We start from the raw sequence: 27,047 nt of genomic DNA on the forward strand, positions 1-27,047 counted from the left end.
TGTACGCAGCTCGTGTGGAATGATTTCCCGCACTCGTGCGAGTCAATCATGACTCGGGCGGAAAATCGTCTTTTCCGCACTTGATACGCGAATAACTATTTAACGATTTTTAACGAAAATGACGTGAAAATTGAACTTTCAGCTCAAATTTCGCATAAACTGGCTAGCAGAAGCGAATGACAGTATTTTTTGTGTCATATGAAAAGTAAACAAACAATTTTCCATCAAGTTTCTACGATTTTGTCTCGATTTTTTTTCCATTTAAAAAAAATCAGTACACGCAAACCACCCGTACATTTCGGATGACGACTTTTTGGAACAATAGTTGGTAGGGGTACTAAAATGCTACCGTATTTTATTCAGTTATTTAACAATTTTTTTTGCGTCCTAACATCCCCCTGTATTTTCGACCCCTCCCATTTTGGACTTATGGTGCAATAACAAACTTCTTCTAGAACTCAAATACCAAGCGTCATCCGGTTTCTTTCTCAACTCTAAAATTATGTGTCATTGCCTTAACTATATAGATAAACCTTTTTCTCCTTGTTATAGTGTGGTTAGTAACCAATGTTAAATTTTCATATTCATTTAATGTTTATTAAACAATTATTGTTAATTATACATCATATCAATTAATAAATTATTCATTCAATGAAGTTTTTTTGTACGATTAAATAATTTTCCTCAAAACTTAGGAACAACTATTTTTTAATATGCTTTTCTATATATTCAAGAGTATTTACTTAATTCTTGTTGATTTTGTACTTTTAAATTAAATAAATAAATAATTGCTTATACTATTTTTTCATTTCTTTAAAAATAATTTTAAAAAGTTTTTAAGCAGTTTATAATTTTTGAAGCGAAGCTTTTTATGGGACGTCCGGGATCTCGGCTTAGGGAGTGACTTTCTAAATTTTGCGACATGGTCACGTGGTCTCTCTTTCCTACCTCCAGCGGCTGTGAATTGTACCGATAGAGTACAGTGCTTTTGTTGCTGCTGGCTGGCGAGCAGCTCGTTGAGTGGGCCTCTATTGTATACATATGATACAATGTATACATGTATATGTAGACCTCGTATCTTACATATGATGCACTTAAATTCATAATTTAGCTGACGCATGTATACATGTATATATATGCATGCGGCAACAGTTACTGCAGCTACTGTTTATTCTTACAAGTAACAAGCTTATACCTATTACCTACACGGAGAGAAATCCATAGCTTAATTAAATACTAATACAAAATATCCTGATGCGTTGTCAAACGTATGCTTGCACGAACAATCGCATGTAAATGTATCCGTAGTACCTGTATAATCGTATGTATCGCGTCTGCTGGACCGCGCGAGAGCAGGCACAGCTCGACTCAGCTGTACTACTTAATATTCATACAGATGTTGCTCTTTACTGCACATAAGATAAATATTGCTATTTGTAGAACGTGTCCCTATTCAAGGAAAGGGGTAAAGGAAAAGAGGGGAAAGCAAGAAAAAGAAGCCGGGAGAGAGCAGATTAGCTTGGGCTTTACCAGCGCGTGGAAGCAAAATTGTTGTCTTACGTGAGAAGTGTTTGTTTTGTTTTTCTTGCACGAGAAGCGTTGTTCGCTGGTGTTTCTGTTATGGTAGTGAGAGGTGGATTTAAGAGATGGTACGAGTTGGCTCCTGGTCCTGCTGGGATAGCAGGAGACGTTGGACACGAGGTCATCAAGGCCAACGTAGACGACCTTGGCCTTCGAACGCTGCCAGCAGGGAACGCTGCCTACTGGCCCTAGCGTACCCGCTTCACAACTCTAGCGGAACCTCGATTCGTCGAGTATTCGCGCTTGACTAGCACACACACACACACGCGCGCGCGCGCGCGCACCCGTTAGTATATTTGGTGTATCTTTCCTATTCTTTTGAATCGATATATTTTATTTAAATTTACTCGGAAGTGTTTATTTCAAAGTATGCCTTATTTCTTTTCCTTGTTTTGTATTAAAGTCGTCACGAGAGACGACGACATCCAAGGTTGCCGTGATACTTGGCCCCTGCGGTGTCTCGGCGAACGAGACCCGCCCAAATATATTACAGGGAGCGTCGCCGCGAGTATTCGGGCAACACAGGCCCGGTTGAAGTCGAAACTTCTGCTTCGAAAATCTGCATCGTGCACACCCCGTAACAAAACAAAGTTATTTAACAATTCAAAACCATATTTCCTTTACCATTAAAGCTAACAATAAAAAAAAAAAAATAAAAATAAAAATAAAGAAACAAGTGTGATGTGGTCCTAATAGGGACATCTCCCTTGAACATCTGCTATACAGATTTTTGTCTATGTATCTCCTATCTACGTTTTTTTGATTTTATTATTACTTACATTTTTCAGCCAACAATGTATACTTGCATATTAGACAATAAATTGTTGGATATGTGTCCCAGTTATATATATATATATATATATATATATATATATATATATATATATATATATATATTTATGTGTGTGTGTGCGGTCGTGCATGTGTGTAAATGAGTGCATGGGTGCATGCGTATTCTTTGTCATGTATATATATGTGTATCTACAGACATTATTAGTATAATTAATCTTGGATAGTGTTCCGCTGCCACATATATAAAGCAGCGTCGCTTCTATCAGGGGTCCTGATACCCCTAACACTTGGTTTAATCTTTTTTCTATTAATCGTTTATTCATACAAAGTTCTATTAAAAGATCAACTGATTTCTACTAAGTTTTATTCTTTTACAATCTTTCATTCAGGACTAACGTGATTTGTTAACTTAAAGATGTTTATTACTGTTAGCAGGATGAGTGTTCAGAGAGGTGACAGGAGCGCAAAGATGCAGCAACGCTGGGAATCATTTTTTTTATGGATATACCTATATAACCACTTGTGGATCACGATGAAAATTTAATTAGTTTATCTCGTAGTAATCTATTATTTATAAAAAGTTGGAAAATTTCTACTGATCTTTTTGTTATAAATACAACTTTATAAGATTCTTCCATAAGGTTACAGGTTCAATTAAAATTTTTTTAAATTGAATATATAAAAACGGTAATATTACACTATCTGCAATTTTTTGCAGATATTTTCTATGCTACAACAAATATGCTAGATGTTTTGAGTATGCCTATCAAAAACCTATGTGTGATAAATGTTCTGAAGCAACATACACTGACAAGTAATACTATTCTGTTAAAGATGAAACAGTACTACAGGATATTTTTTCTAAGACTTTCATATGTCTATACAATCGCCCTTTTAAATTATATTCAAAGACTTATCAGACCCAAGTGTCATAAGCTATTTTAACATATCTGCCTACTGTAGGTCATGTATCTCTCATTTTTGGCATACATCTGTGCGATGCAGCTGTGGGGTGGCGTGAAGCAGCTGAGGGGGGTGTGGGATGGTGTGGGTCGTGGCATCGTTGGCTAATACAAGGTGGTGAGAGATGGATGGATGGATGGATGGATGGATGGATCCTTTTTTAACAATGGCTTTTTTAGTGGTCTTGCCTTGTTCAGAGAATGTACAAATGTCGAGGAGACAAAAAATAGAATATGTTGTAGTTTGTTCACTGTTCTTATATAGTTTTGGAATAGATCAATTTTTAATAGACCATCTGTAGAAGATTATAAAAGTTCGAAGGGCAGGATCGCGAATGAAGAGATCGAAAGGTCATCTTCAAGAGAGAGAATAAAGTGTTTTGTCCCGAGAGCACGCCAGGACTTATCAGTAAGGCTGATGACGTGCTCTCTGCCTTAGACACAAGAGAGGTGATGGCTTAGACTGATTCGATCGCGCTTATATGGTAATAGTGTAAACTATTTTAAACAAAAATGTGTACTAATTTTAAACAAAAAGAATTACTAGTTTCTCTGACCACGAGTGTATTTGTTACAGTTTTTATCACGGCACAAGCTAGTTTGAAACTTTTTCGTTACTTGCATGATCTCAGTCCTCGAGCAAATATTGTAACATGTACTCGGTTTTCAACATCAGCAGAGATGGCAAGTATGATTTCCTGATCAGTTCGAAACTTGGTGATTTTACCAACAAACTCTTTCATCAAGGTATCGGCACGTACATAACAATAGTTTTTTTAGAGAAAAAAGATTTTACGCGCATAAGCAAAAATATCTAAAGAATGTCATGAAAATGTACATAAAATAAGAGGTAAAAAATAAGGTCCTGCCAGGAGCCAAACTATATTACTCACGGATAAAACTATTCTAGTACTCTATTTCATTCATCAAACAGCTTTGCAGGAGGTTCTAACGGTTACTTCTAATTGGGAAAAAATCTGTAAAACTGTACACAGAAGAAGAAAACTCGAAAAATTAGACCAAAATGATCCTTACACTGAGAAAGATTTGTTGCTGTAGTTATCTCTCCCCCTACAGCAGCTATACAAAATTACGATTAGTCTGCCGTCTCTGACCACTGAAATAGCATCCCAAGCAGTGTAGTGTCCTAAAGTAGAATTGTAGCATTACTTAATAGTATGGTTGACGTATATACCATAGGTTAGGTGCAGCGTATGTACAAGTCTTGCGTAGCTCTTATCTCAACTGGTATCATTGACTCATTAAACTTTCAAACAAGCACTGTACTACCGGTAGTACTCTGACAGCGCCAAATCTTTTTGAGTATACAAATATAAGCACAGTACTTACTATTTTTCTGCTAAAATGAATGAGTATATAAGTTTTTTTTCAATATTTTAGAAACAGAAAAAATACAGAAAAAGCAGTCTGCTCTTGGACATGATTTTAAATTGTGTATTCATCGATAAAATGGGTCTGATGCTTAGTAAACAATTGATACAAAGTGTCACCTTACAGTTCGGCATATAATAGAGAATATGTCTAAAAGTTGTCAAAAAAGAGTACTGTAAAAAAATAATAAGAATCACCTAATTTGTATTGTTACAAAAAAACGAGTTCTTTCTAGAACAAACATATTACGTGTACATAGGAAACAATGAAAATCAGGCTACTTTAGATCAATGTAATATTAGGCGATAGGTATTTTAAGTTCAGTGTTACAATTTTTTACAACTTGGTTTGACGAATGTTTCATATTCATAGTCAGCACATATGTAACCTTAAAAAAATGATTCAAGATTTAATGGTTAAATCATGGAGCTTAATGGAGTTAAACATAACTGAATTTTTAGAGACAAAGTAGGTGGATGATACCACTCTCCTCACTGTTGCTTCTCTCACATGTGTCTCCACACGCGCAAAAATCTTCAAATCTTATACTTCCTAACGCGTTTCAGCTGTCATGTTTTTTTAAAAATTTGGTCTTGATCTAGCTTGTAATTAAACGTTTACTTGAAAGTAGAAAATATTTAACTCTCAAATTTGATCACACGTTTGGAAATAAAAAAAATATATTAATGCTAAGGACAAACTGTGCACGAGATGGTGTGGTTTAGCATGTATCATCAACAACAAGCTGAACATACGGAGGGTGTCCCCAGCATTTATTTAATCATTACGAGGATCATTTTTTTTTAATTATTAAAATCATTCAACAATTTTCTCATGGACTAATCTTTTCAGAGAAGTACATATTTGTATCAGAAACTACCATTCCACACCACGGACAAAGTGCTTTGCACTCTAGGGTGCATTTGGTGCCTTAAAATCGCCTTACGTGGCTGAAAAAAACGTCGTTTTTATCTCAAGCCAAAATATAAGATTAGCCATATACCTTACATTTATAGTAAAGAATGCACTACAACCTACCAAGGGTATTTTTTATAGTATAGTGTTCCCTTTAAAGGAAAAAAATAATTGGCAAGAAACATGCATCTGATCAGAATCTGAAGCATTATACCTGAAATCAGGTATGGTATAGAATTTTATATTTTTATGATAAGCAATTCTCTATGCAACTCATATTCGTTTTATTTATATTAACTACTGGCAAACTCTAGTTAAGCAACCAAGTGTACATACAAATATTAAGGTGGCTTGGGCGATATTTATTGGCTTGACCAAAACCTCTGAGATTCTGGAATGTAATGTAAATAAAATATGCCAAATTTATTTGTGATAAAAAAAAACTTTGATCAATGACTTAATTTTTTCGCGAATCGCTACTGAAAATTCGCCAATTTAAAATGCAGTCTTATGGGAAGTGTCACTAAAACGGCTATATGTCTAGAAGTACTTAATTAACCTCAAAAATTTAAAATAGTTCTCGTGTATTTTTTTACAAAGAATCTAATGAATTCTTAAAAACATAGGGTCAACGATTTAAATTAAGAGAAAATCAGTAGAAAAGAATGAAATACTTATCTGGCTTGCCTCGCAACATTTCCCAATTTTTACAGTTATAATTTCACGAAACTTTTCTGGCAATTACTTGATCTTGTACTTTAGTTTTATCGAAATAACTATATTTATTGAAAAATTTACCGTCGAAAAGTGTTAATTTTTTAGGGGCCCTTATGGCACCCTACTCTAGGTACGGTACTAACCGCCCAAGCCACCTTACATAATGATGATTACTGTCTTAAGAAGTTTATTTTTTGAGATTTAAATATTGTATTATATTTTTTCATCCTTTTCTTGCTTTTAGTCGGCTACTACTTTATTTTGAAAAGTCAGTCTATTTTTAGTTAATTAAATTACTTGGACTTGAAGATAAAAAATTATTTATTAATATTTGCATTATCAAGCAAGTCTTTTTGATATGCACCTGTCATTGCGGTGTCACTTTAAAACATATTCCTATGAATAAGTAAAGAACTTATGCTAGCGGCCACCTAAACTTTTTGCTCCATAATATTAAACACAGAAAATCAATGATAATGAGGGCAGTATCGCTAAAATGTGTAGTAAATAAGTTTTATTTCAAAAAAAAATTTTAAATGCTATCCCTGCTTCGCAAACTTGTTTGGCAGAGGGACCAATCTGAAAACATGCATATTTGTGACCGCAAACTAATTACTTTGCGCTCTAAAGCAAAAATTACTTTGAGCCTGTAGGCCGAAAGTACTTTTTTGGTCGTGGGCGTAAATTAATTAAAGGGCGCAAAGACTTAGCACACATGGTAAGAAAATATTTCAGTAGAAATCACACTATGAAATGATTTAGAATATTTAATATTTATCCCAGTATAACTTAATTTTATTTTTAAGACAGTATTAAATTTGCTGCAATTAAAACAGAGTCAATAATTGTCCTAAATTTTAATAGTGGTCACATTTATGCCAGGATAGAGCATGTAGAAGTAGTACTTGATTGTATTAATGCAAGTACTAATAAAAATATCGAATCCACTACATGACCGTCTAGTGAGTTTTAAAGGGTTACGGGTGACATCCATTAGGAACTCGCAAAGTCTGTGAGAACTGTAAAAATTACCAGTAAAAAATTTCAAAACATAATTTTTTCGTAGGGTCTATTCGCACCGTATATATTATGTGAATATACTGGATGCGCATGCGCGGTGGGCAACTCTACTGTCCAGTACTTATAGGGTCTAAGTTTTTTTTTTCTGAGCGATCGAAGCAAGCAAGGTGCATGCGTATACGTGGATGTAAGGTGCGAATAGACACAGCGTAATTTTTTTGTCTTCAGGCTACAAAATTAATTCTTGGGTCTTGTATACGCACTGCAAAAAATATTATGTAAAGACTGAAAATGATATGCATAGGAAAGAAAGAGAAGCACAAATTCCACCATTATTAACGTAAGAATCGCAACAAAATATGAAAGTATTAACAATCTCGCTCCCTGGGTATAGTGAACAATAAAAAATGTTAAATGCTACCATGGGAACAATGTAACATTTGCGCTTACACCCATCATGAATAATACATTCCATGTCTAGGGTGCATTATGTATATAACACATTTTATGTTAGATAAAAACGATGATCAGTCCAGATTTTTATTTTGTGACGAAAATTCTGTCTCACATTTTCTGGACAGAGAAATCACTACATGAATGTATGGGCATATTCGACACACGTAATCATGAAATCACGTCTCTATGCGTGAAAGTCGCTGTCGTTTATTAGAGGAGAGGCAACTTAAAATATAAGGGAGCCTGAGGGGGACTTTATTTTCATAAAATATTTCTAATTGGTTTAATTCAACAAAATAATATATAGTTTTTTTCCTTATCTTGAGGAGGGCTAAAGGATTAAATTAAAATTTTGAGAGGAAGCGAGGGGAGGGAGATCGTTGATACTAAATTTGGTTTTACTACTACATAATACAAGATTTATATTGTTGGATTTGGTTAAAGGGCGCGCTGCAGCGTACTGTCAATAGTGTCCGTGCTGTGTGTTTATTTTTGTGGTGTTCTGTGACTTAAGAAGTAAATAAAAAGTGGTTAATAATAAATAAGTAAGCAAAGAAAGCCCTAGATAAGTAATAATGGGGGAAGTGGATAAAATAAGGCGCAAATAAGGCTGGAAAAAGTGTCGTGAGTCTTGGGACTAGAATTGTACCGCTGCACGTAAGAGGTGTATAGTCGGCGGAAGGACGATGGCACCAAAGAAAAACAAAGGGAGATGGCAACAAAATAGTTTTATCCGACTGAAGTGTCAAATGAATACATTAGAGGACAAGAAGGTAGTGCTCAACTGAAATCCGTTCTATAGCCAACTCGGTCAGAACACAACGCAAAAGAACGAGAGACAAAACTGATAAAGGAAAAAGCAGTTAAGAAGAAGAAAGTCAAGATTGAGAAAAAAAGTGAAAAGTCAGTGAGTAGGAAGCAGTCTAGTCAAGACGAGTCTAGAACGGTATCTTTCAAAAAAACAGATGTCCGAGAGAGTGAAAAGATAATGCAGGTGGAGCTAAAAGAAGAATGAAGAAAATGCAGATTAGAGAGGGAGAAAAACAAGAGAATGAAGAAAACCTACACAGAAGAGATACAAGGGTTAAAACAGAATTTGCTAAGGATTGGAAAAGAGATAGTCAATATTAAGGAGAGGGAGATGCAGTTAGCAAGCATGCTAGAAAAGCTAGAGAAGTACTTGGTGCACAACAGGAAGTCATGCGGGAGTACGGGTAGCCAGCTGTCGGTAAGGGACGTTACACGAGGCAGAAGGTTGGTACACGACAGAGAAAAAAAAGTAAGAGTGAATAACATTATTACAAAGTAAAGAAATGCTGGCGTGGGTAATTTGAAAGAGTGGGTAGAGAATCTGTTTGAAAATATGTTAATAATTAGAATGAAAGTGTTGAGTGTAAAAGTGAGTGGGCTGGTAATGATTGTTAAGTTTTACTATTTTGATGATGAAATGTATATTATTTTGAATAAGTATTGTCAAAAAGAAATAAATATGCATATAAAAACTGATTTGTCGTTCAAGGAAAGATAAAATCAAGAACAGATTACACGATGGGTTAAAAAGCAAATAGATATGGGGTGGGAGGTAAAAGCAGAGTTTGGTAGGATTAAATTTAAGGGGATTTGGTATGGATGGAAAGAAAATATGATTTTGCGAGGACAAGAGGTGAAGCTTACAAAAGTAAACAATGAAGAAAACAGGTGGGAGACAGTAGGGGAGGTAAAAGAAAACAAAGAGGAGAAGAGGGAAGGAAAAAGTGAAAAAAGTAGCAAAAGGGAAAAAAGGGGATTTTTAGATAGGCAAAGAGACGTTAAATAAATTTTTTGCATAAGCCAGGAACGCAAGAAAGTAACAAATGAGGCAAAAAATGTGAAAGAGCGTGATCAAATAAATAAGGTTATTTTTTTGGATGTAGCAGAGATTAGCAATTAGGATAGAGATTTCTGGGAATATGTAGAAGACGCAGACTTTGTGAGCTTGTCTGAATTTTGGATGAAGGAAAAAATATGAAATCATTCAAAAGAAAAATTGTCCAAGAGATTTGTATGGGAGGCAGTCTACGTGGTGAGATATCACAAAAAAGATAGGGTAAAAGCGGGTTTTATTATCGGCTTAAAAAAGCATTTTTTTAGTACAAATTGTAAGCTAACTGAAGTTATGGAGGAGGATGTAATCGGAGCTGAACTAAAAGGATAGAGATATAAAGGGGAAGATATGAATGTTATTTCAATGTACAATAGACAAGATCTGATAAAGACAGTAGAAATTCTAGAAACCTCAGATGTGGTGCATGAAGACAGAGTATTAATCGATGGGGTTAATTTAAATACAAGACTAGAAAATGTAAATTGTGGTTGCTTAGAAAAAATGGAATATTAGGGTGAAGTAAGGTGTAGTAAAGACAAAGTGATAAGTAACAGAGGGAGATGCCTTGTATATTTGATAAATAACAAAGGTTGCTTTCTTTTAAATAGCTCGATAAAAGGGAATTAGAAGAGGAAATTTACACATATAGGTCCTGGAAAAAAATCAGTAAACAGTTATGTATTAACAAATGAGAAAATGTTTGAGTTAATTTAGAGATTTAAAGTAGGTAATAGGATAGACCATATGCCGTTGGAAGTAAAATGAGGGGATGGAAAATAGATAAGGAGGATACTACTAACAACAGAAAACAAGACGTAAGCAGAAAGGCTTGTGAATACGTGGACGGAAGAAAGCATTAAGTTATTTAAGGTTGATACGTAATAAAATTTATGTTGTAGTACAGGAGGGATTGACGAAGCCTGAGAAATATTGAAGGAACGTGTGTTAAGAATCATTGTTAAAAAAGAGATAAAAAATTGAGGTGAAAAGGATAAGTTTCAAAGGTTGGTAGGACAGAGACTGTGAAAAAAAAAAGAAAAAAAAGGATGTTATTGAGATAGCAGAAGGGGTGAAGGGGCAGACAGGAGTAAAACCCTTAATTTATATGAACCTTTCTCTTTCAGAAAATAGAGCTCAGTTAATAAAGGCCAGATCTCAAACTCGTAAGCATATGTTACCAAGCTTTCAAGCTATCGTAGTGCATGTGGTGTACTTTTTGGTAGCAGTATTTTAGTTTGATCTTCGAAGTTGTACTCTACAGTCACGTTATGCACGTAAATAAATCCACAATTTTGAAAATTTGTACTTTCAAATAAAATGTGCTGGAGATGAATGTTAACTTTGACATTCAGTTACAGGAATAAAGTTAGGGCCCCATGTAAACTTTTCATTTTCATTACTTTCATTCCTTAAAAAAAAAAATAAATAAATAAATAAAACACCGTTTCATAGAGTTTAAACTCACGTCTTCATGCATACGTACCGAACATCGTATCCACTTGGCTAAGAAGTTACATTTCACTACACTTTTCGTTTATTTTGTAACTTACTTTAAATTTAAGGAGTCATTTACAGCTTATAATTTTTTTTGTTTTTAAGGATTTGATTTATTATGCACATTGATAAATTATTTATTGAATTAAAAATTTGTTTTTTCAATACTTCAAAACAATTTTTTTTTCAAGTCAATCTGTACCTTACAGTAATAAACTTTTTAATTTGTATTTGTTTAGTAATTTCAAAATAAAAAAATAACTTTTTTTTTTTTTATTAAATGTTTCTCATTATTTTATTTTTGCTTATCATTTGTTTATTTATAGGAGGTTATATTAATGAATCATTTGATTTTTGTTGCGTCTTGTCCATTAAAAATTTTCTCATTCGTGAGTAAAGTGATTTTTTGAGTTACGCCACATTTACTGCAAAGTAATTCTACCCTATTAAAGATTGTTAAGTAAAGGTTGTTATACACCTGACTAAAAATTAATATGTATGAACGTATGTAACAGGCGCGTCCTGCCATGGGGCTGTACTCTGTACTCTTCTTACTTACATAATGTATTCTCATAGTTTATTTAATATTAAAATATACTGAAATCCCATGTAGTAACCGAATATTCTACTGTCAAGGATAATTACACTAGGTTCTATGTATCGTAGTGAATTATGTTGTTTAAAATATCGTTTTATAGAAGGCATATTTACATTCATATATCTTCTACTACAGAAGTGTAACTTTGTACTTAGCTATCTCAGCACCTACTGACTTCTGGTTTTTCATTCATGACAAAAGACTATAAATCTAGATCGAAAGATAAAACAATTTAACTAAAGTATAGTCAATAAAAAAAGGGGGTTTTTCAATATTCTTATGTATCGGACCGATCAATGTATAGGTGCGAGTCACCGCATGGCACAGGCGACTGCTACGCGCCCACCGCCGCTCCAAAGGCCACCACACACTGCGAGGCATTATTTTTATTTATTCCGAATGTAAACAAGCACGCCTAACCTAAATACTGATTAAGAAAAGTCTTGTCTCTGTATTTTGTTGATACTCTTTGATTATAATTATCAGGAAATTTCTATTTTCGGTCGTAAGTTGCACTTTTTTTTGAATTCCGTCTATTTAGACAGTGATTTGCCTATAATACGTATCATTACAGTGATCTGAAACAGAACCATGGTAACGCATCCTTGAATGCCAGCTATTTGATTGTTATATTTCACATTTTACAATCAGTATTTAAGATGATTGTCTGCTGTGATCCCTTGAATAAAGAGAATTATCACGTTAATAAAAGTATAGTGAAATTTCCGCAATCATTAAAAAAAAATTTCATCCGTTCAAGATAAGGCTATTCTTATGATATGCTTGCAGTGCAACATTTCGGCTCCCAAACTCAAAAATGAGGAAAAATGACAAGACGATAAATATGTTTAAGCAGGTATCGCACAGTAGAGCAAATCAAAGAAAAGTTTACATTGTCAAATGATCAGAAGAAAAGAATTACGCTGCTCTCCCTTGCCCCATAACTTTAAAATCGACGCGATCTGATAAAAGAATTTGGATCCACTAGAAGAGAAGCTAGAAAAGCCTTGGATTTAGTTGCACAGTATGTAATTTTATCATCATCTGATAAAAAAAAGGGTAAGGTATTTTCAGCCGATGGTGAGAATCGTATAAAAAATTTTTACAAACAAGATAACGTAAGTCATCTAATGCCAGGTGTAAAAGATTGCATTTCATTTAAGCAAGATAACGGTAATTGAATTAGCGTTCAAAAAAGACTTTTACTTGGCAACTTGAACGAGTTGTTTATTTTATTTCAAGAAAAAAATGAAAGTATCGAAGTAAGCCTTACAAAGTTTGTTTAACGAAGACCACTGCATTGTATTTAAGCAGGCAGTAGCGGTACTCACAACGTTTGTGTGTGCGTGCACCATGAGAACGTCAAACTCATGTTGGATGCAATAAAATTAGAAGAGTTGACAAAACACACAGTATCATCTCTTAAAACTTACGGAGACTGTATGAATGTGATTGTATGTCACGATCCTTCTGAAAATTGTTTTTTAGGAAAATGTTTAGATTATCTGAATTGTAGAGGGCTTAGATCAATGTTGCTGGAGAGCTTTGAAGCTGAAGATATATTCGAGGTAAATTATTCAACATGGACTCAAACTGACCGATGCACAATAACTTCAAATTCATTGAGAATTTGTTAATACTTGGCAACAATATCAGATAATCTATCCTATGATACGATAGCTGTACACGTACATCAAAACATTATAATTGATTATTTTAAAAAACCCTTTAATCAAAAAAAAAATTTACTACGTGAGTGACGGCGCAACGCAATACTTTAAAAATAAAACGAATTTTCATCTTCTTTCAAGTCATGAAAATGATTTCAGCATTTCAGCAGGGTGGCATTTTTACGCTAAGGCCCATGGAAAAGAAGCATATGATGAAATAGGAGCAAATCTGAAACGTGGTGCTCGACGATCGAGTTTGCAGCTCTCGGCAGGAAACCATATTTTTACGGCAGAAGATTTATTTCATTGGACTTAAAGATATTGCAAGGAAGCGACAGATTTTTTAAGTAGTAAAACTGACTACCAATAAACTGCCAAGACATTAAAACATCAAATTTCAAACGCAAAAATGATTCCAGAAACTTTGAATTATCACGATTTTATACCTACTAGTGACAATAAATTTATGCTAAAAAATTCTTCTGCAAGTAATAAATATAAAATATTCTCGAAATTCAAAGGGCGTAAGATGGCTTCAAAAACGACTACTGTCGATAAAAAGAAAAGTAGAATAAAGTAAATACGCTGAAGAGTACAGAAAAAAATAGTTAAATCTTATTTTTAATAATGTCAACTCATTGCTTTTTGATTGTTAATAATAAAATATTATGTTGTTACTTACATGTCTACTGATTACTAAATTTCCATCTACATTTATTAACTGTTATTTATAATTTTTTTAAATAACTAAATAAAAGTGTCTTGTGACGTGTGGCAGCGTTAGGAGCGGTGACAGGCACGTAGCAGCCACCCGTGCTGCACGGTGACTCGCACCTACAAATTCATCGGTGCAACACATAAAAACATCAAAAAATCCCTCTTTTTTATTGACTATACTTAAGTAAAATTGTCTCATCTTTCGATCTAAATGTCAAAAAAATTCTAAAAATTGTACATCATGAGATTTGACGCATTTTTACCAACATTTGCATTTTTATAGGTTATAGAGTGAAAATTTGTAAAAACTGATAGCACCATCAGAAAGCTGAGAAAAAACTGCTTGGGGATTAATGCTGTTGTGATTTTTATAACGTTTTTCTTAGGCCCAAACGACGAGATGAAAAAGTTGTCTTTTGCGCTCACGCGGCCTATCTGCGGTGACGCTGGGGCAGTTGAAAAAATTCCCCCCATGTATAAATGTAAGGTCGATAAACACGTATTAATGGAAAATGAATTGAATTTATAGACATACATCTTCAATAATGAGTTTTTCCGGGGTAACTTGTTTTTCAGTTAAAACTTCGTTGTTTTATAGAAAAATTGTCATACGTTGCAACTTTAAGAAAAAAGTACCACCTTTACCGAGCCTCAAACCTGAACCTCTTTGTGGACCAGTAAGCTCGTTACCATTATCGCTACTGGAATCTCGACGATTCACTCTTCTTAATTGCTACATTTAATGTTTCAACGATGTCTTAGTCAACGTTTCTGTAACATTTAATACAGCAAATGAGAAGAGAGAGAGTCGTCGAGATCTGGATTGTGAAATATGGTAACGCGCTTTTCCGGCAAGAAAGAGGTCCAATTTTAAGGCCTGGCTTAGGTGGCACTTTGTTCAAATTGCTACGTTAGACAATTATTCTAAAAAATTAGAAGCTTTTACGCAAGAACAAGTTGCCCAGGCAAAACTTGTGATTCATAATAAATGTCGATAAATGCAATTTTTTTTGAATGAATACTTACCCATCGATTCAATGTTTACGTATATCATATGAACAGGTGTTGATTAAGAAACCACTGAAACTTTACATGTAGCAACTGAGTGTAACGAGGCATTTTTTGGCTCTGTAGCGTTAAGGGTGTTTGTTTCAGGCCCTCCCAATTACCTGACGCGAAGAAAATTACACTAATGTCACCACGTACTACCACACTATAGAAGCCGTCCACCGCTAACCTCCACTCAACACATTACCTAACCCAACATCAAGTAAGACTTGCAATGGCAGCAGTTCAACCGCATTAAATAAAATTTCTATCAGCAGAGATGGCACTGTAGGTAAAGGGAAAAGTCACATAACAACTCAAGCAGCAGGGCCACCACACCAGAGGATGCAAACAGCTATGATTGGTTTTGATACCACGGCATGTTTGGCAGAAAAGCTAGCAGATGCAGACAAACCTAAACATATACCTGGCCTCAACTACGGGAAATCAGTAAAGCCATCTTCTGTCCAGACGGTGGAGGGTGACTTGCCTGCAGAAATCTATCTGCACATCATTGATAGTTCATTAGGGCTCAGGTTCCTGATCGACACAGGTTCGGTCATCTCCCTGGTTTCTAGGTCGCAAGCCAAGACCAACCTACAATGCTAGCTCCTTACACTATCTGCAGCTAACGCATCGGCTATCGCCACCTACGGCAAGCACAACTTGCAGCTCAACATGTTGGACCTTCAACTGGATTCTTAGGGTAGCAGACGTCGAGACTCAAATCCTGGGTGCAGACTTTTTGGCTCATTTCAGCTTGCTAATGAATCTGCACAATAGTTAACTGGTCGATGCAACTACAAGGCTTACGTCCAAGAGGTTCGCAGAATTGACACCACTCCACAGCGTATCAGTTGTCAGCATAACCAGCATACCAACGGGTGACTCAGGCCTTTCGCTATCAGTAGCTACTAGCTGAGTTTTAGGACATCACCCAGGAAAATGGCTATTTTGCCGTTGTTTCGCCAAATCCACATATCTGGCCCCCCAGTGTTCGACCAACCGCGACGTCTCTCCGGACCATGCCTTGAAGCAGCCAAGAAGGAATTCAAGTACCTACTCGATATGGGCATCATCAGGCCGTCATCCAGTCAGTGGGCAAGTCTGCTTCATCTTATGTTTTCCTTGCCCCACAGCTTTTCAGACCTGGGTGAATGCGAAACAGTGTTAGGGCTATAGGTAGAGATTAGCGGACCTGATGCCAGGCGTTGAACAGGGATTGCCGGCCTTACTGGCGAGGAGTGGTCCCTGAAACATGGGGCTTCTCCGGGGATGCTAATTAGCCTGGATCTGATGCTTCGGCAGAGAGCGCCAGCTTAACCGGCGAGGAGTGGACGTCCTGGAATAATGGAGTCTTCTCCGGGGAAAGGCTACACAGTGGCGAGTGGACCCGATGCACCATTGGTGCACAGAGTGTCAGCTTAACTTGCAAGGTATTCCACCGGAGATACTCACACTGTTCCTATGGTTTCAGGTAGGACGTGAGGAAAAAGGTTTGGAAATGGGTGTGGCAATACACCCCCACACATAGGTGGTGAGTGGGTGGTCCCCGCGACTAGGCCAGTAGGCTGTCGTGGTAACTCGGTAAAAAAAAGAAAAAAAAAAAAAAAAGTAAGTAATTAAAAAATATGAAATAGTGATAAGGAGTTTGTCTCATTAAAAAAAAAAAAAGTATTAAAATGATTCCTTTAATTAAAATAAATCATATGTTTCGAAACGTCTGATTAGCTATAAATGCAGCTGTATTATTGCCCTTACAATTAAAGATTAATAGTGTATACAAAAAGGACGTAAGTGTCCCATACCAACGAAACCAAGACAAAGTTTTTCGTGAAAATTTTACGAATGAATCTGATACAATACACTGTTCTCTTATAAAAAGACCTCTTGATGAGTTTCAACACATTTCATATAAGCCAGGAGAAAAAGATTCTCCATTCATCCATCCATGTGAAACCTAAAGGCGGTTCTTTTTCATAATATAAGTGTGTGTACTCTGTTGCCTTTGGTTCATTTAACTTCAGTCAAAGAATAAAACTTTAACATTAAAATGACTTTGTACATAATAATATGAAGTAAGCAGAAATGGTTTGTGAGAGTTTGAAAATATTGTCTACAATACAAGGGCAATAGTCAGACTTTACCAAATACTCGTGCTATCATTTCATGTTCAATAGTGTAGACGGAGTGCACCACTATAAAAGGAATGTACAGCCATAAAAAATGTATTTACATCTGATTCTAGCAACATGATTAAGTAGCTTTTTTATAGATCCTGACAAAATTTTTCTTTCTCTACTGCATATTCAGTTAAGATCGATAGAAGAATTTGTAAAAGCTCTTGAGAAATAAGGATGCTAGTTTGAATACTTCAAAAGCATCTTTTGAAGTATTTAAAATAAAACGTTGGTTAAATTAATGGCAGGTACCTTTTATAAACCTTAAATTCAGAAAATCTTTATAGAGATGAGGAGTTTGTCAAAAGTATAAATGATACCGAGGGTGCGTAAATCTGGTTAAGCATTCAAGATGAAGCAACGAAATTTTTAGGGAATAATAAAGATGAAAACTATAAAAACAACAATGAAAATAAGGCTACAAACCTTAAAAGCCTAAGTTGCTTAATAAATTAAAGACTTAACTTACTTCATCCGTTGATTAAGTTTCCTTGAAACCTTGGCGATTGTAGTGAAGAGCAAAGTATAAAATTTTATTAAGATATAAAAGAATTTGAATGTAAACGGTTAGGTAATTCAAGCTTTAATGTGATGGCAGATGTTGAATGTTTAAAAGAGATGCAGTCCTAAAAAAAAAGACGAAGAAATTCATTTCATAAATCTTTTGACAACAAACTCAAGCAAAAACATCAACAAATTTAGTTCTTGTAAAGTGAGCTTCTTTTCATTTGAAGTTTTAACTACTTTTACTACTGAAAAACGCTTATTTAAGCAGTTTTTTGAGGTTATGTATGGAATCAGTCAAATCTCTGTTTCAATAAGAAATTAGAATTTTGTCTTTTAAAATACGTTGGATAAGAGTACTCTACATACAAAAAAAACAATACTAGGTTTTTTTTTTAAACCTTACATACTTAAAAGTGCTGTTTCTCACTGTTTTTCAAGGTTATTTTTGAAACTTGATGTACGACTTGTAATTTTATTACAACAATTTTGTATATTTTGACTCATAAAACAAAAAAAATGTTAGTTTTGATTCTCGAACGATAAATTTTTTTGACTTAAAATGATTGAAAATTTTGTTTTTAAGCATCATAAATGGTGATCATCAGAAATTTTTTTTCTACAATTTTTTACATAAACAAGAAAAAATTCACTCAACTAATAATACTTATTCTTTATACTTGTTAATTATAACGATGATTGCTTTTCAAAAAATTACGGTCATTGACTTTCACTTTCTTAAGATAAAGACAGAATTGATGAAAAGAGAGTATACATAAAATTCTTTTTAACTACGGAATGTACGGAGTGAGGATGTGTACAATTATGTTAAGAAAAAAACATTTTTATAACTGTTATAAGTTTTATTTATGACCCTTTTTAAAGTTTCTAACGTTAAAAATGTATAATATTTCACTTGTTTCAGCTTGCGAATTTAATAATCATTTAGATGAATTTGGACATTTACAGCAACATATCAATGGAGTTGTATTGAATAATACAGGTATCCTAGAGGAAATTCAAAAGAATTTTAGTATAAATATGGAAATCATCGCAAACAACGTCTCAATTTTGACTGAACGTGTTAAAGAACTGAAAAACTGATTTGGTTCCACATTTTTAAAGCTTTTCGAGCATAATCTGTTGTCAGATAATATTATGTCTAATTTTGTAGTTATACTACATTTAATCCAGTTTTATCTTGCAATTACTTGTAATTATAATCACATAGAAATTAATAAAAGTACCAAATTGTATTACTTGAAATTTTATTACTTTAAAGAAATAAAGAAATAAAAGGTATGTTTTTCTTTTCTTTCTGTCATCAAAAAAAAAATTATAGTATTGGTTGCTGATGTTACTACACTGACATACTGCTTTAAAATGGTTTCAGGATTATATCTAAAAACATAGCTAATGAATTAAGCTAAAACAACATTTCAATAACATTTTTTACCATACTTCTTTCCATTAATTTTTTTTTGTTAATCTCAAACTTATCAACAGAGTTTAAATGCTAGTAATCGTTTACGTACATAATTTTTTTTAAGAATGTATACAATTTTTTTTACTGAATTCATAACTGGTTATCTGTACAATAACTTGCATAAATACTTGTGTGCAGCAGCATTAGTAATCCTGAAACATTTGAATATTTTTTCATAGCATACCTAAATGTTATGCAATACACCTGTGTTTTTGCTTGTACTTATAACTGTTAGTTATATCACACAATATATAATTTTATATTTGTTTTTCCTAAAATATAAGTGTTTATTTTGCTCCATTGTCTTCCACAAATAGTTACGTACACTTTATGTTGGGTAACATTCAATTGTTATTGTAAATAGTAAATATGAATGTTCATGTATAGAAAGCATTTATGTTTATATAGTCTAATTTCACTACTGTAATACAAATAAGTGCTTATGGGGAGATCTTAAGTGGTAAACTACTTTAAATAACCACATTATAACTTTTTATTATAAAAATCTGAACTTCAGGGTAAAGGTGTAAAGTATAGATTTAATAATTTTGACCAAATAACTGTCAAATGCAATATGTATCGCGCACTTATAATATTACTAGGGAGTGATTTCTATAGTTTTCTTAAACGTAGAAATACTTAATAGTGTAGATAATTTCGCGTTAAATAAGTTTCAATAAATATTCTCCGGTTCTTCATGGTACCACTGCGCTTCCTCAAAACAAAAAAAACTGCTGTTTCGCATTGTACATTACTAGAGATGATTTTATGTAAGTGTGGCAATGATTACTCTTATTAAGCTGACCAATTCCAATTAAATCAACCCGTGACTGAATAAGTTAATAGTTAAGACCAACATATATTATCAGCTCGTCAAGTCTGTACAATAAAAACTTAAAACCTGTGCCTTTCTTTGATAATAAATATACTAAATAAAGATTTATTACAACAATTTTTTGTTTTAAGAAAATTTCTTAAGAAATAAGTAAGAATAAAAAAAATATCTTCCCCGGGTTCTGATCAAAGACACGACCTCCTGTTCACAAGACAGTTACTCTTTCGCTTGTGTGTTCGATTCGCACCTGGGGAGGATATTTTTTTTATTCTTACTTATTTCTTCAGAAATTTTCTTAAAATACAAAATTTGTGAATTTTAACTATAAATCTTTAGTATGTTTGTCATCGTAAAATAGCATGGGTAGTTTTAAGAGTGTTTACATAAAAAAGAATTACCGCCATCTACACATGCACCAATTGATACAAGGATAAATGTTTGAATATTTCTTGTACACCGACTAGGGCCAAATTGTATTTCTAACTCATTTACAAGCATTCGAATCATTTTTTAATATACCTATTAATCGAGTTTGAGATAAAAAACAGCTCAAAAATAAGGAATGGGAAACTATCTAAACCAACGGTGCTAGTAAACATATAGCTTTTCGGTAGTTCAAGGGGTAGAGTAACTGTCTAGTAAACAAGAGGTTGTGTATTCGATCCTCACCCGAGGAAGATATTTTTCTCATTCTTACCAATTTCTTAAAAAATTCTTTAAAAAAAAGAAGATTTATGAACTTTGATTATAAATCTTTAGTATATTTACTATCGACAAAGGGCATGAATGGTTTTAAGAGTGCTTATATAAAAAAAGGCTGCCATCTACATATGCGCTAATTGATGCGAGAATAAATGTATAAATATTGCTTGTATACCTACTAGAGTCATATTGTATTTTTTACTTATCTACAACCATTAGAATCATTTGTCAATGTACCTAAAAGATTTTCATAAGAATATAAACTTTCCAGTATTATTACAATTCTGATAACTTCTCTTCAGGAACCCTACAGTTAAAGAGGTAGTGGAGAGTCCAAAATTAATGTTCTTACAGAATTTGAAAAAACTTTCTAAAACATTTTCCAAATCGCTAATTTTTGTAAAATAAAGCGATGTCAGCTAAGTGGTAACCGTGCTTAGTATTGATACAATACCGATCTAAGAGATATGCGTTCGACTTCCAGTAAATATAGATTTTTTGAAAAAACTGTTTTCATTGGAAACAGTTCGTATGAACTCGGGTTTTTTTGGAGCGGGTTCCTCAGTGAAACGTTCCTTTAGTATGATTTCAGGGATTTTCCTTGCCTCGCACATCTTTAGGCCTGAATAAATTAAAAACAGTGGTCGAGCTTTACGTAAGAATTTAGCGAACCTAATGCCAGTTCCTAGGTAGGAAGCGCTGGCATTACCGATAAGTTATAAGTAATTAGTGATAAGTAATCCCTAAGGCACAAGTTTTCTCCGGGAATGCTTTAGTAAAGAGAGCCGGCTATACTGGTGATAAGTAAGTACCTGAAATATGGAGTCTTCTCTGCGGAAAGGTTACACAGTCATAAGTGGACCCGATGCATTATTGATGCAGAAAGTGTCAGCTAAACTGGCAAGATAAGGATGTGCGGTAGCGAGAAATGCAACAAGATCTTCTCGTCTCGTCTCGAAATTTTCGGGTCTTAGTCTCCGAAATCTTGGTCTCGAAAATTTTTTCAAGTCTCGTCTCGTCTCCGTCTCGTCTCGAAGTCTTGAAAAAATTTCCAAAACCTTCAAAACTCTCGGAAGTCTTGAAAAGTGCTTTAAAGTTCCTGCATGTAACTACCTCCAGTTACTTCGAATCTATGTATAATGACTTCCACTTAGTTGATATTCAGGGTGATATTAAGTAAATGCAGGGTATTTCCTGGACTTCTGGAGATCCTAATATTGGTATGTTCTATTAAGTAAATGTAGGGTATTAACTGGACTACCAAAGATCTTAATATTGGCGTATCGAAGGTTTATAATGTATTGAATGGAGCTATTGATCTCTATGTGCCAAAAAAGTCTTTTAAGTATAGTATGTATCCTCTATATTACTTGCCACACTTCCAGTGTCTTATTAGTCCCAAAAAAGACTGCACAAACGATGGGTATCGTCGGAGCTATTAAGTGACTTTCTCAAGCTTAAACATACTAGAACTGAGAACACTAGATTTCTGCCTAAATGTTATAATAGCTTTAATTATGAGCCTTGACTAAAGTATTAGTAATAAACTTACGGTTTAGCATGATAGTCTACTAGTCTAGTCCCCGGGACTACTCATCCATGACCTATGTGTAGTGATGGATTGCCACATCCATTTCATTAATAACCTAACTGACAGCATACCTATCATATCATGGGCGCATAGAAAGTTTCTGAGACCGAGTACCGTATAGACACATCTTCCCATAGGCTTGTGTGATATTGACTTCGAGACGAGACGAGACGGTCTCGACAAAAGAATACTGAGACTGTTCCATCGGAGCTCGGAACAAACTTTTGGTAATAGGAAGAGTTAGAGTTAGAGTTAGAGTTATAGTTAGAGTTATAAGGGCCGTAGGTCCAGAATAGTCTTGACAAGAGAAATACATGACAGACAAAATAAGTGATACAATAGAGCTGCATTGCATCAAAAACATGTTAACAAAGGCACTGGTGCAGAAAATAAGTACAAAGTAAGGTAATTAAAAAATAAATGTATGAGTAAATAAAAATTAAGTAAAAAAAAAAAAAAGAAAAAAAAAATTTGGTGACAGGAATAAACATTAACATAAATTAACTACAGACTAAGGGTCGTGTAGCCGGCTATCGCGTGATACAATAAAGTCTAAAGTTTCTGTTTAAAGCTGAGTTCAGAGAAACTCATACGGAGGCCGACGGGCAACCTGTTCCATTCCCTGTCCACTGCAACGATGAATGAAGTTTTGAACATGTCCAGAGAGGCTTTAGGTATGAAGAGTTCGTTGGTATTTGATCTTCTGGAACAGACTGAATCTGACAGCGTAGTTTTAAATGCGAACCTATTCGCAAGGTACGTAGGAATTCCAGCCTTGAGGACACAGGCCAACGAACTAAGCATGCAGTAGAGGACCCTGCTGCTGAAAGACAGGATGTCATGTTTGCGGTATGCACGTGGGATATGTTCGGATTTGTGCATGTTCTCGACAAAACGGAGAGCGGCATTTTTGCATTGTCTTAATTTAGTCGTCATCTCGGCTGAAAGTCCGTAAAGCAACGCTTCACAGTACTCGAGTCGTGGAAAAACAAGTGATTTTACGAGAAGTAGCCTTGTATCACTAGGTATGCAGTCTTTGAAGTGCTTGAGTTTTGCAAGCGCAGAGAAGCAGCTGGCAGTGATGGCGATACAATGAGGTCTCATAGTAGAGATGGGTCGAGGAACACGCCGAGGAGTTTGATGGAGTCACTGGTGTCAATGATGACCTCGTTCATTTTGATAAGAGGTAGAGTTTGGCTCATTCTATTCTTAAATCTCCGGGTTCCAAACCAAATGGTCACAGTTTTTAGAGCCGATTTTACTATTAAACCGTTCTGTTCAGCCCAGATAGAAATTCGTGATAATACGGAGTTCACTAATTCGATTAGACGCTTGGCCTCTTTGACATGGCCATGAAAATAGAAATAGAAATCGTCAGCGTAAATGTGGTATCGACAATCCTGACAGACAGCAAGTAGATCATTGATGTAAACAGAAAACAGGAAGGGTTCGAGTAGACTCCCCTGCGGTACACCGAGGCTGCGAAACAGAGTCTGAGAGAGTTCACCATCTGGGGAGCGGAGAGTCTGTGTACGATTTAACAGATAAGATTCGATCCATTGCGTGGTAGGATCTGAGAATCCGTAACATTTGAGCTTATTGACAAGTAGATCAACGTTTACAAGGCAAAAGCTCGAGTCTGATCAATAGAGACGAGTAGGGTGATTTGATCCATATCCATGGTGCTCGACGACAATGTTAATAAGAGCGGTACAGGTACTATGTCCTGACCTACAGCCTGACTGATGACTGTCGAGAATGTTCCTGCTGCTTATGTGATCCAAAATTTTGTAGAGTGCAATTGCTTCAAGTATTTTTCCCCCTGTGGCCAGGATGCCTATAGGCCTGAAATCCTTAGCAGCAACAGCTTTGTCTTTTTTGGGTATAAGGACAACAGTGACATGCTTCCTAGAGTAGGAAATATGCCTGTCTGGAGCGACGAGTCGAAGATGTGAAGCAGAATAGACATGATGACTAGGGAGAGAGAGAGAGCGCATCGGGTTCGATCGGTTAATTCCGATCTTTTTCAATCCTTTTCGCTAATTCTTGTTCTCTTTCTTTCCCTCCCTCTTCATCCACTCAATGCGTAGTAGGATTTTCTCACTGGCATGCGCAACTCGGTAGCAGCAGTTTATTAACGCGCGTGAATTGGCTTTCCGCATTTTATAGAAACGACAGAAAGAGAGATGAGCAGAGGAATTTTGAAGGCTCAACGGTGGCGTTAAGTAGTACAGCAGCTCATCTCATCGCGTTCGCTTCGTAATCAATTATCTAGTATATTGTTTCTCTCGCAACGAAATTCTCTCTCGATTTCTTGTTCTTGCTCTTCCTCGTGGCCAAGCTCCTGCAGCCACGAATTTTGCAGTTTCCACCTTTTCCAACCCGGCACCGATAGAACGTCGTATCCTAGTGACGATAGTGTCTGCCCACCTGCTCTTGCCGGCGTGGCTAATCTTCACGCGCGTGGACTGCAGCCGCACGCGCTGATGTCAGGATTGTTCACATCCCGAGACGCACCTACACACACACACACACACCCCACACTCTCTCTCTCTCTCTCTCTCTCACGTGCCTGCGTTAAGTTTTACCTTTTATCTCGCGATTATTGCAGTTAGTTCCAGTGTTAAATACTTGATAAAATTAGTGTTTTATTGTGTTCACCCGATACCCCCTTCAATATTTCAACTACTTGATTTCTCCCACGTGGGGAGCAATCAAGACAGGTCACCGCTGACCGCTCAAACAGAGACCGAGATCGAATGAGACGAGACTTGACAAAAAGACCTTCGATACATTTTAGGGAGTCTTGGTGTGGTTTCGAGAAAAATTTTCGATATTTTTGAATTTTTTCAGTGATTAACGAAAAGCTTAGACTGCGGTCACGCACACGTCTGCGTGGATTGCGAATAAGCTCACACGATACAGTTATACAGGTTTAAGCTTTTTATGGTCCACATTACATATATATTTCACAATTTTTCTGACCATAGTCGCAAGCCGCGATCTGACGGAGCGGCAATCGACGAGGCGTTTACACCTACAAAAGAGAGTGTCATGTGCTCGTCAAAGGTGGTAGGCCACGGGTTACCTGATATGCGTCAATGCTTCGTTACGTCGTGTGTAAAGCTCATGAGACATTTGGAAGCGAGGAAAAGGTGCGTGAAAGACTAAATCCTCTTACCTTTCTCTCACTCTCACGATTTTAAGATATACGCAACTTAGTAACGCCATGACGCCTTATGAAACACACGAACTATCATGTCCGTCAGAACGCGGCCTAAGACATTAAAAAATAAATTACTAAAAAATTGTGAAAAGAGATGTGATGCGTACCAAAAAAAGCTTAAGCCCCTTTTTCGCAATCCACGTAGACATATATGTGACCGCAGTCCAAGCTTTCTGCTAATCACTGAAGAAATTCGAAAATATTAAAAATCTTCCTCGAGACCACACCGACACTTAGAAAAGTATCGTAGGTCTTGAAAATTTTTTCGAGACTTCCGAGACTCTCCAAAAAGAATCAAAGATCTTTTTGTCAAGCCTCGTCTCGTTTGGTCTCGGTCTCGGTATTTTTTTGTCGAGACCGTCTCGTTTTGTCTCGAAGTCAGTATCGCACAAGCCTATGGGAAGATGTGTCTATACGGTGCTATTTTTCTGACATACATCCAGAATCTTTATCTTCTATAAATACGCCAATTTCAGTATTAGCCTCTTTTAAAATTGGACTCCGAGCTGCCAGTTGAACTGCGCTGAAGGATTTCATAGCCTTAGCAGTACCCCAAAAATTTAAACGGCAATCATAAAAAGTGTTGGTAATATTTTTAACATTAGAGTCGCATATGCCACATTTTCTATTGTATGACACGTAGTCTAATGCTTTTCCAGTATGATACCCTAACATTGCACAAAAACCACTTAGACTATCATAGGCGTATCCATTGGAACGTTGTACCCAGCCCATATCAAAAGATACTAATAATTTGACAGTTTGTTCGGGATTCGTTATAATAAAAGACCTCCTGTCATCAGCTAGCCTGCAAAAGAAGGTAAAACAGTGTAAACTTGGCTTGGCGTTTTTTAAATTTATTATTTTCAGCTATAGATATAAGAATTCCGAATCATCTTTAGAGGCATGTAAATAAAAATCAATTAAAAGATTTAAAAATTACATAGCCCCTCTGTCACCTATTGAGATTAACAAGCTTGTAGGTATTATCATTGTGAAAAAAATTAAAATAAAACTTATAAAAAATGTATACTTGTAAATCAATCTTTGAGTACACCATTGTTATATTAAAAGGTAAAATAATAATAAAATATGAATTGTAAATAATAAACAAATCTCAAGTGTATAAATCAGTAAAAATTCAGAATTGAATTTCATCGCACTAAAATATTTTGTGTGTATAATGATCAACTATAAATCATGATATAATATAAAAATTATGCTATTTATTGGAGCTTAAATAAGTACGGACTTTCTTAAAATATTGGAAGAAAAAAAATATACTCAGTTTGGGAGCA

At 35.2% G+C, this 27,047-nt stretch overlaps 2 protein-coding genes across 2 annotated transcripts in view; one reads left to right on the forward strand and one right to left on the reverse strand.

Moving 5' to 3' along the window:
- DCTN2-p50 (dynactin subunit 2) overlaps positions 1–19,212 on the forward strand; it is a 546,499-nt gene extending 527,287 nt beyond the window's left edge. Inside the window, exon 9 of the mRNA XM_089597711.1 lies at positions 18,835–19,212. Within this exon, the coding sequence (XP_089453837.1) occupies positions 18,835–19,013 (179 nt within the window). The 3' untranslated portion in view covers positions 19,014–19,212. The remainder of the gene's footprint in view (positions 1–18,834) is intronic.
- A 3,863-nt stretch (positions 19,213–23,075) lies between these two features.
- Positions 23,076–23,627, reverse strand: LOC106639232 (uncharacterized). Its single transcript, XM_014352741.2, has one exon. It carries the CDS (start codon positions 23,625–23,627, stop codon positions 23,076–23,078), a length of 552 nt encoding a protein of 183 aa, XP_014208227.2.
- Between the last annotated feature and the right edge of the window lie 3,420 nt (positions 23,628–27,047).

The sequence above is a fragment of the Copidosoma floridanum genome, unplaced genomic scaffold (assembly GCF_036245765.1).
Source record: "Copidosoma floridanum isolate Cflo_tuat_1 unplaced genomic scaffold, Cflo_Japanese_pri ptg000004l, whole genome shotgun sequence".
NCBI lineage: Eukaryota > Metazoa > Arthropoda > Insecta > Hymenoptera > Encyrtidae > Copidosoma > Copidosoma floridanum.

Excerpts from the sequence above, each read along its gene's own strand:
- LOC106639232 (XM_014352741.2), bottom strand. The coding sequence starts at position 23,627 with ATGAGACCTCATTGTATCGCCATCACTGCCAGCTGCTTCTCTGCGCTT.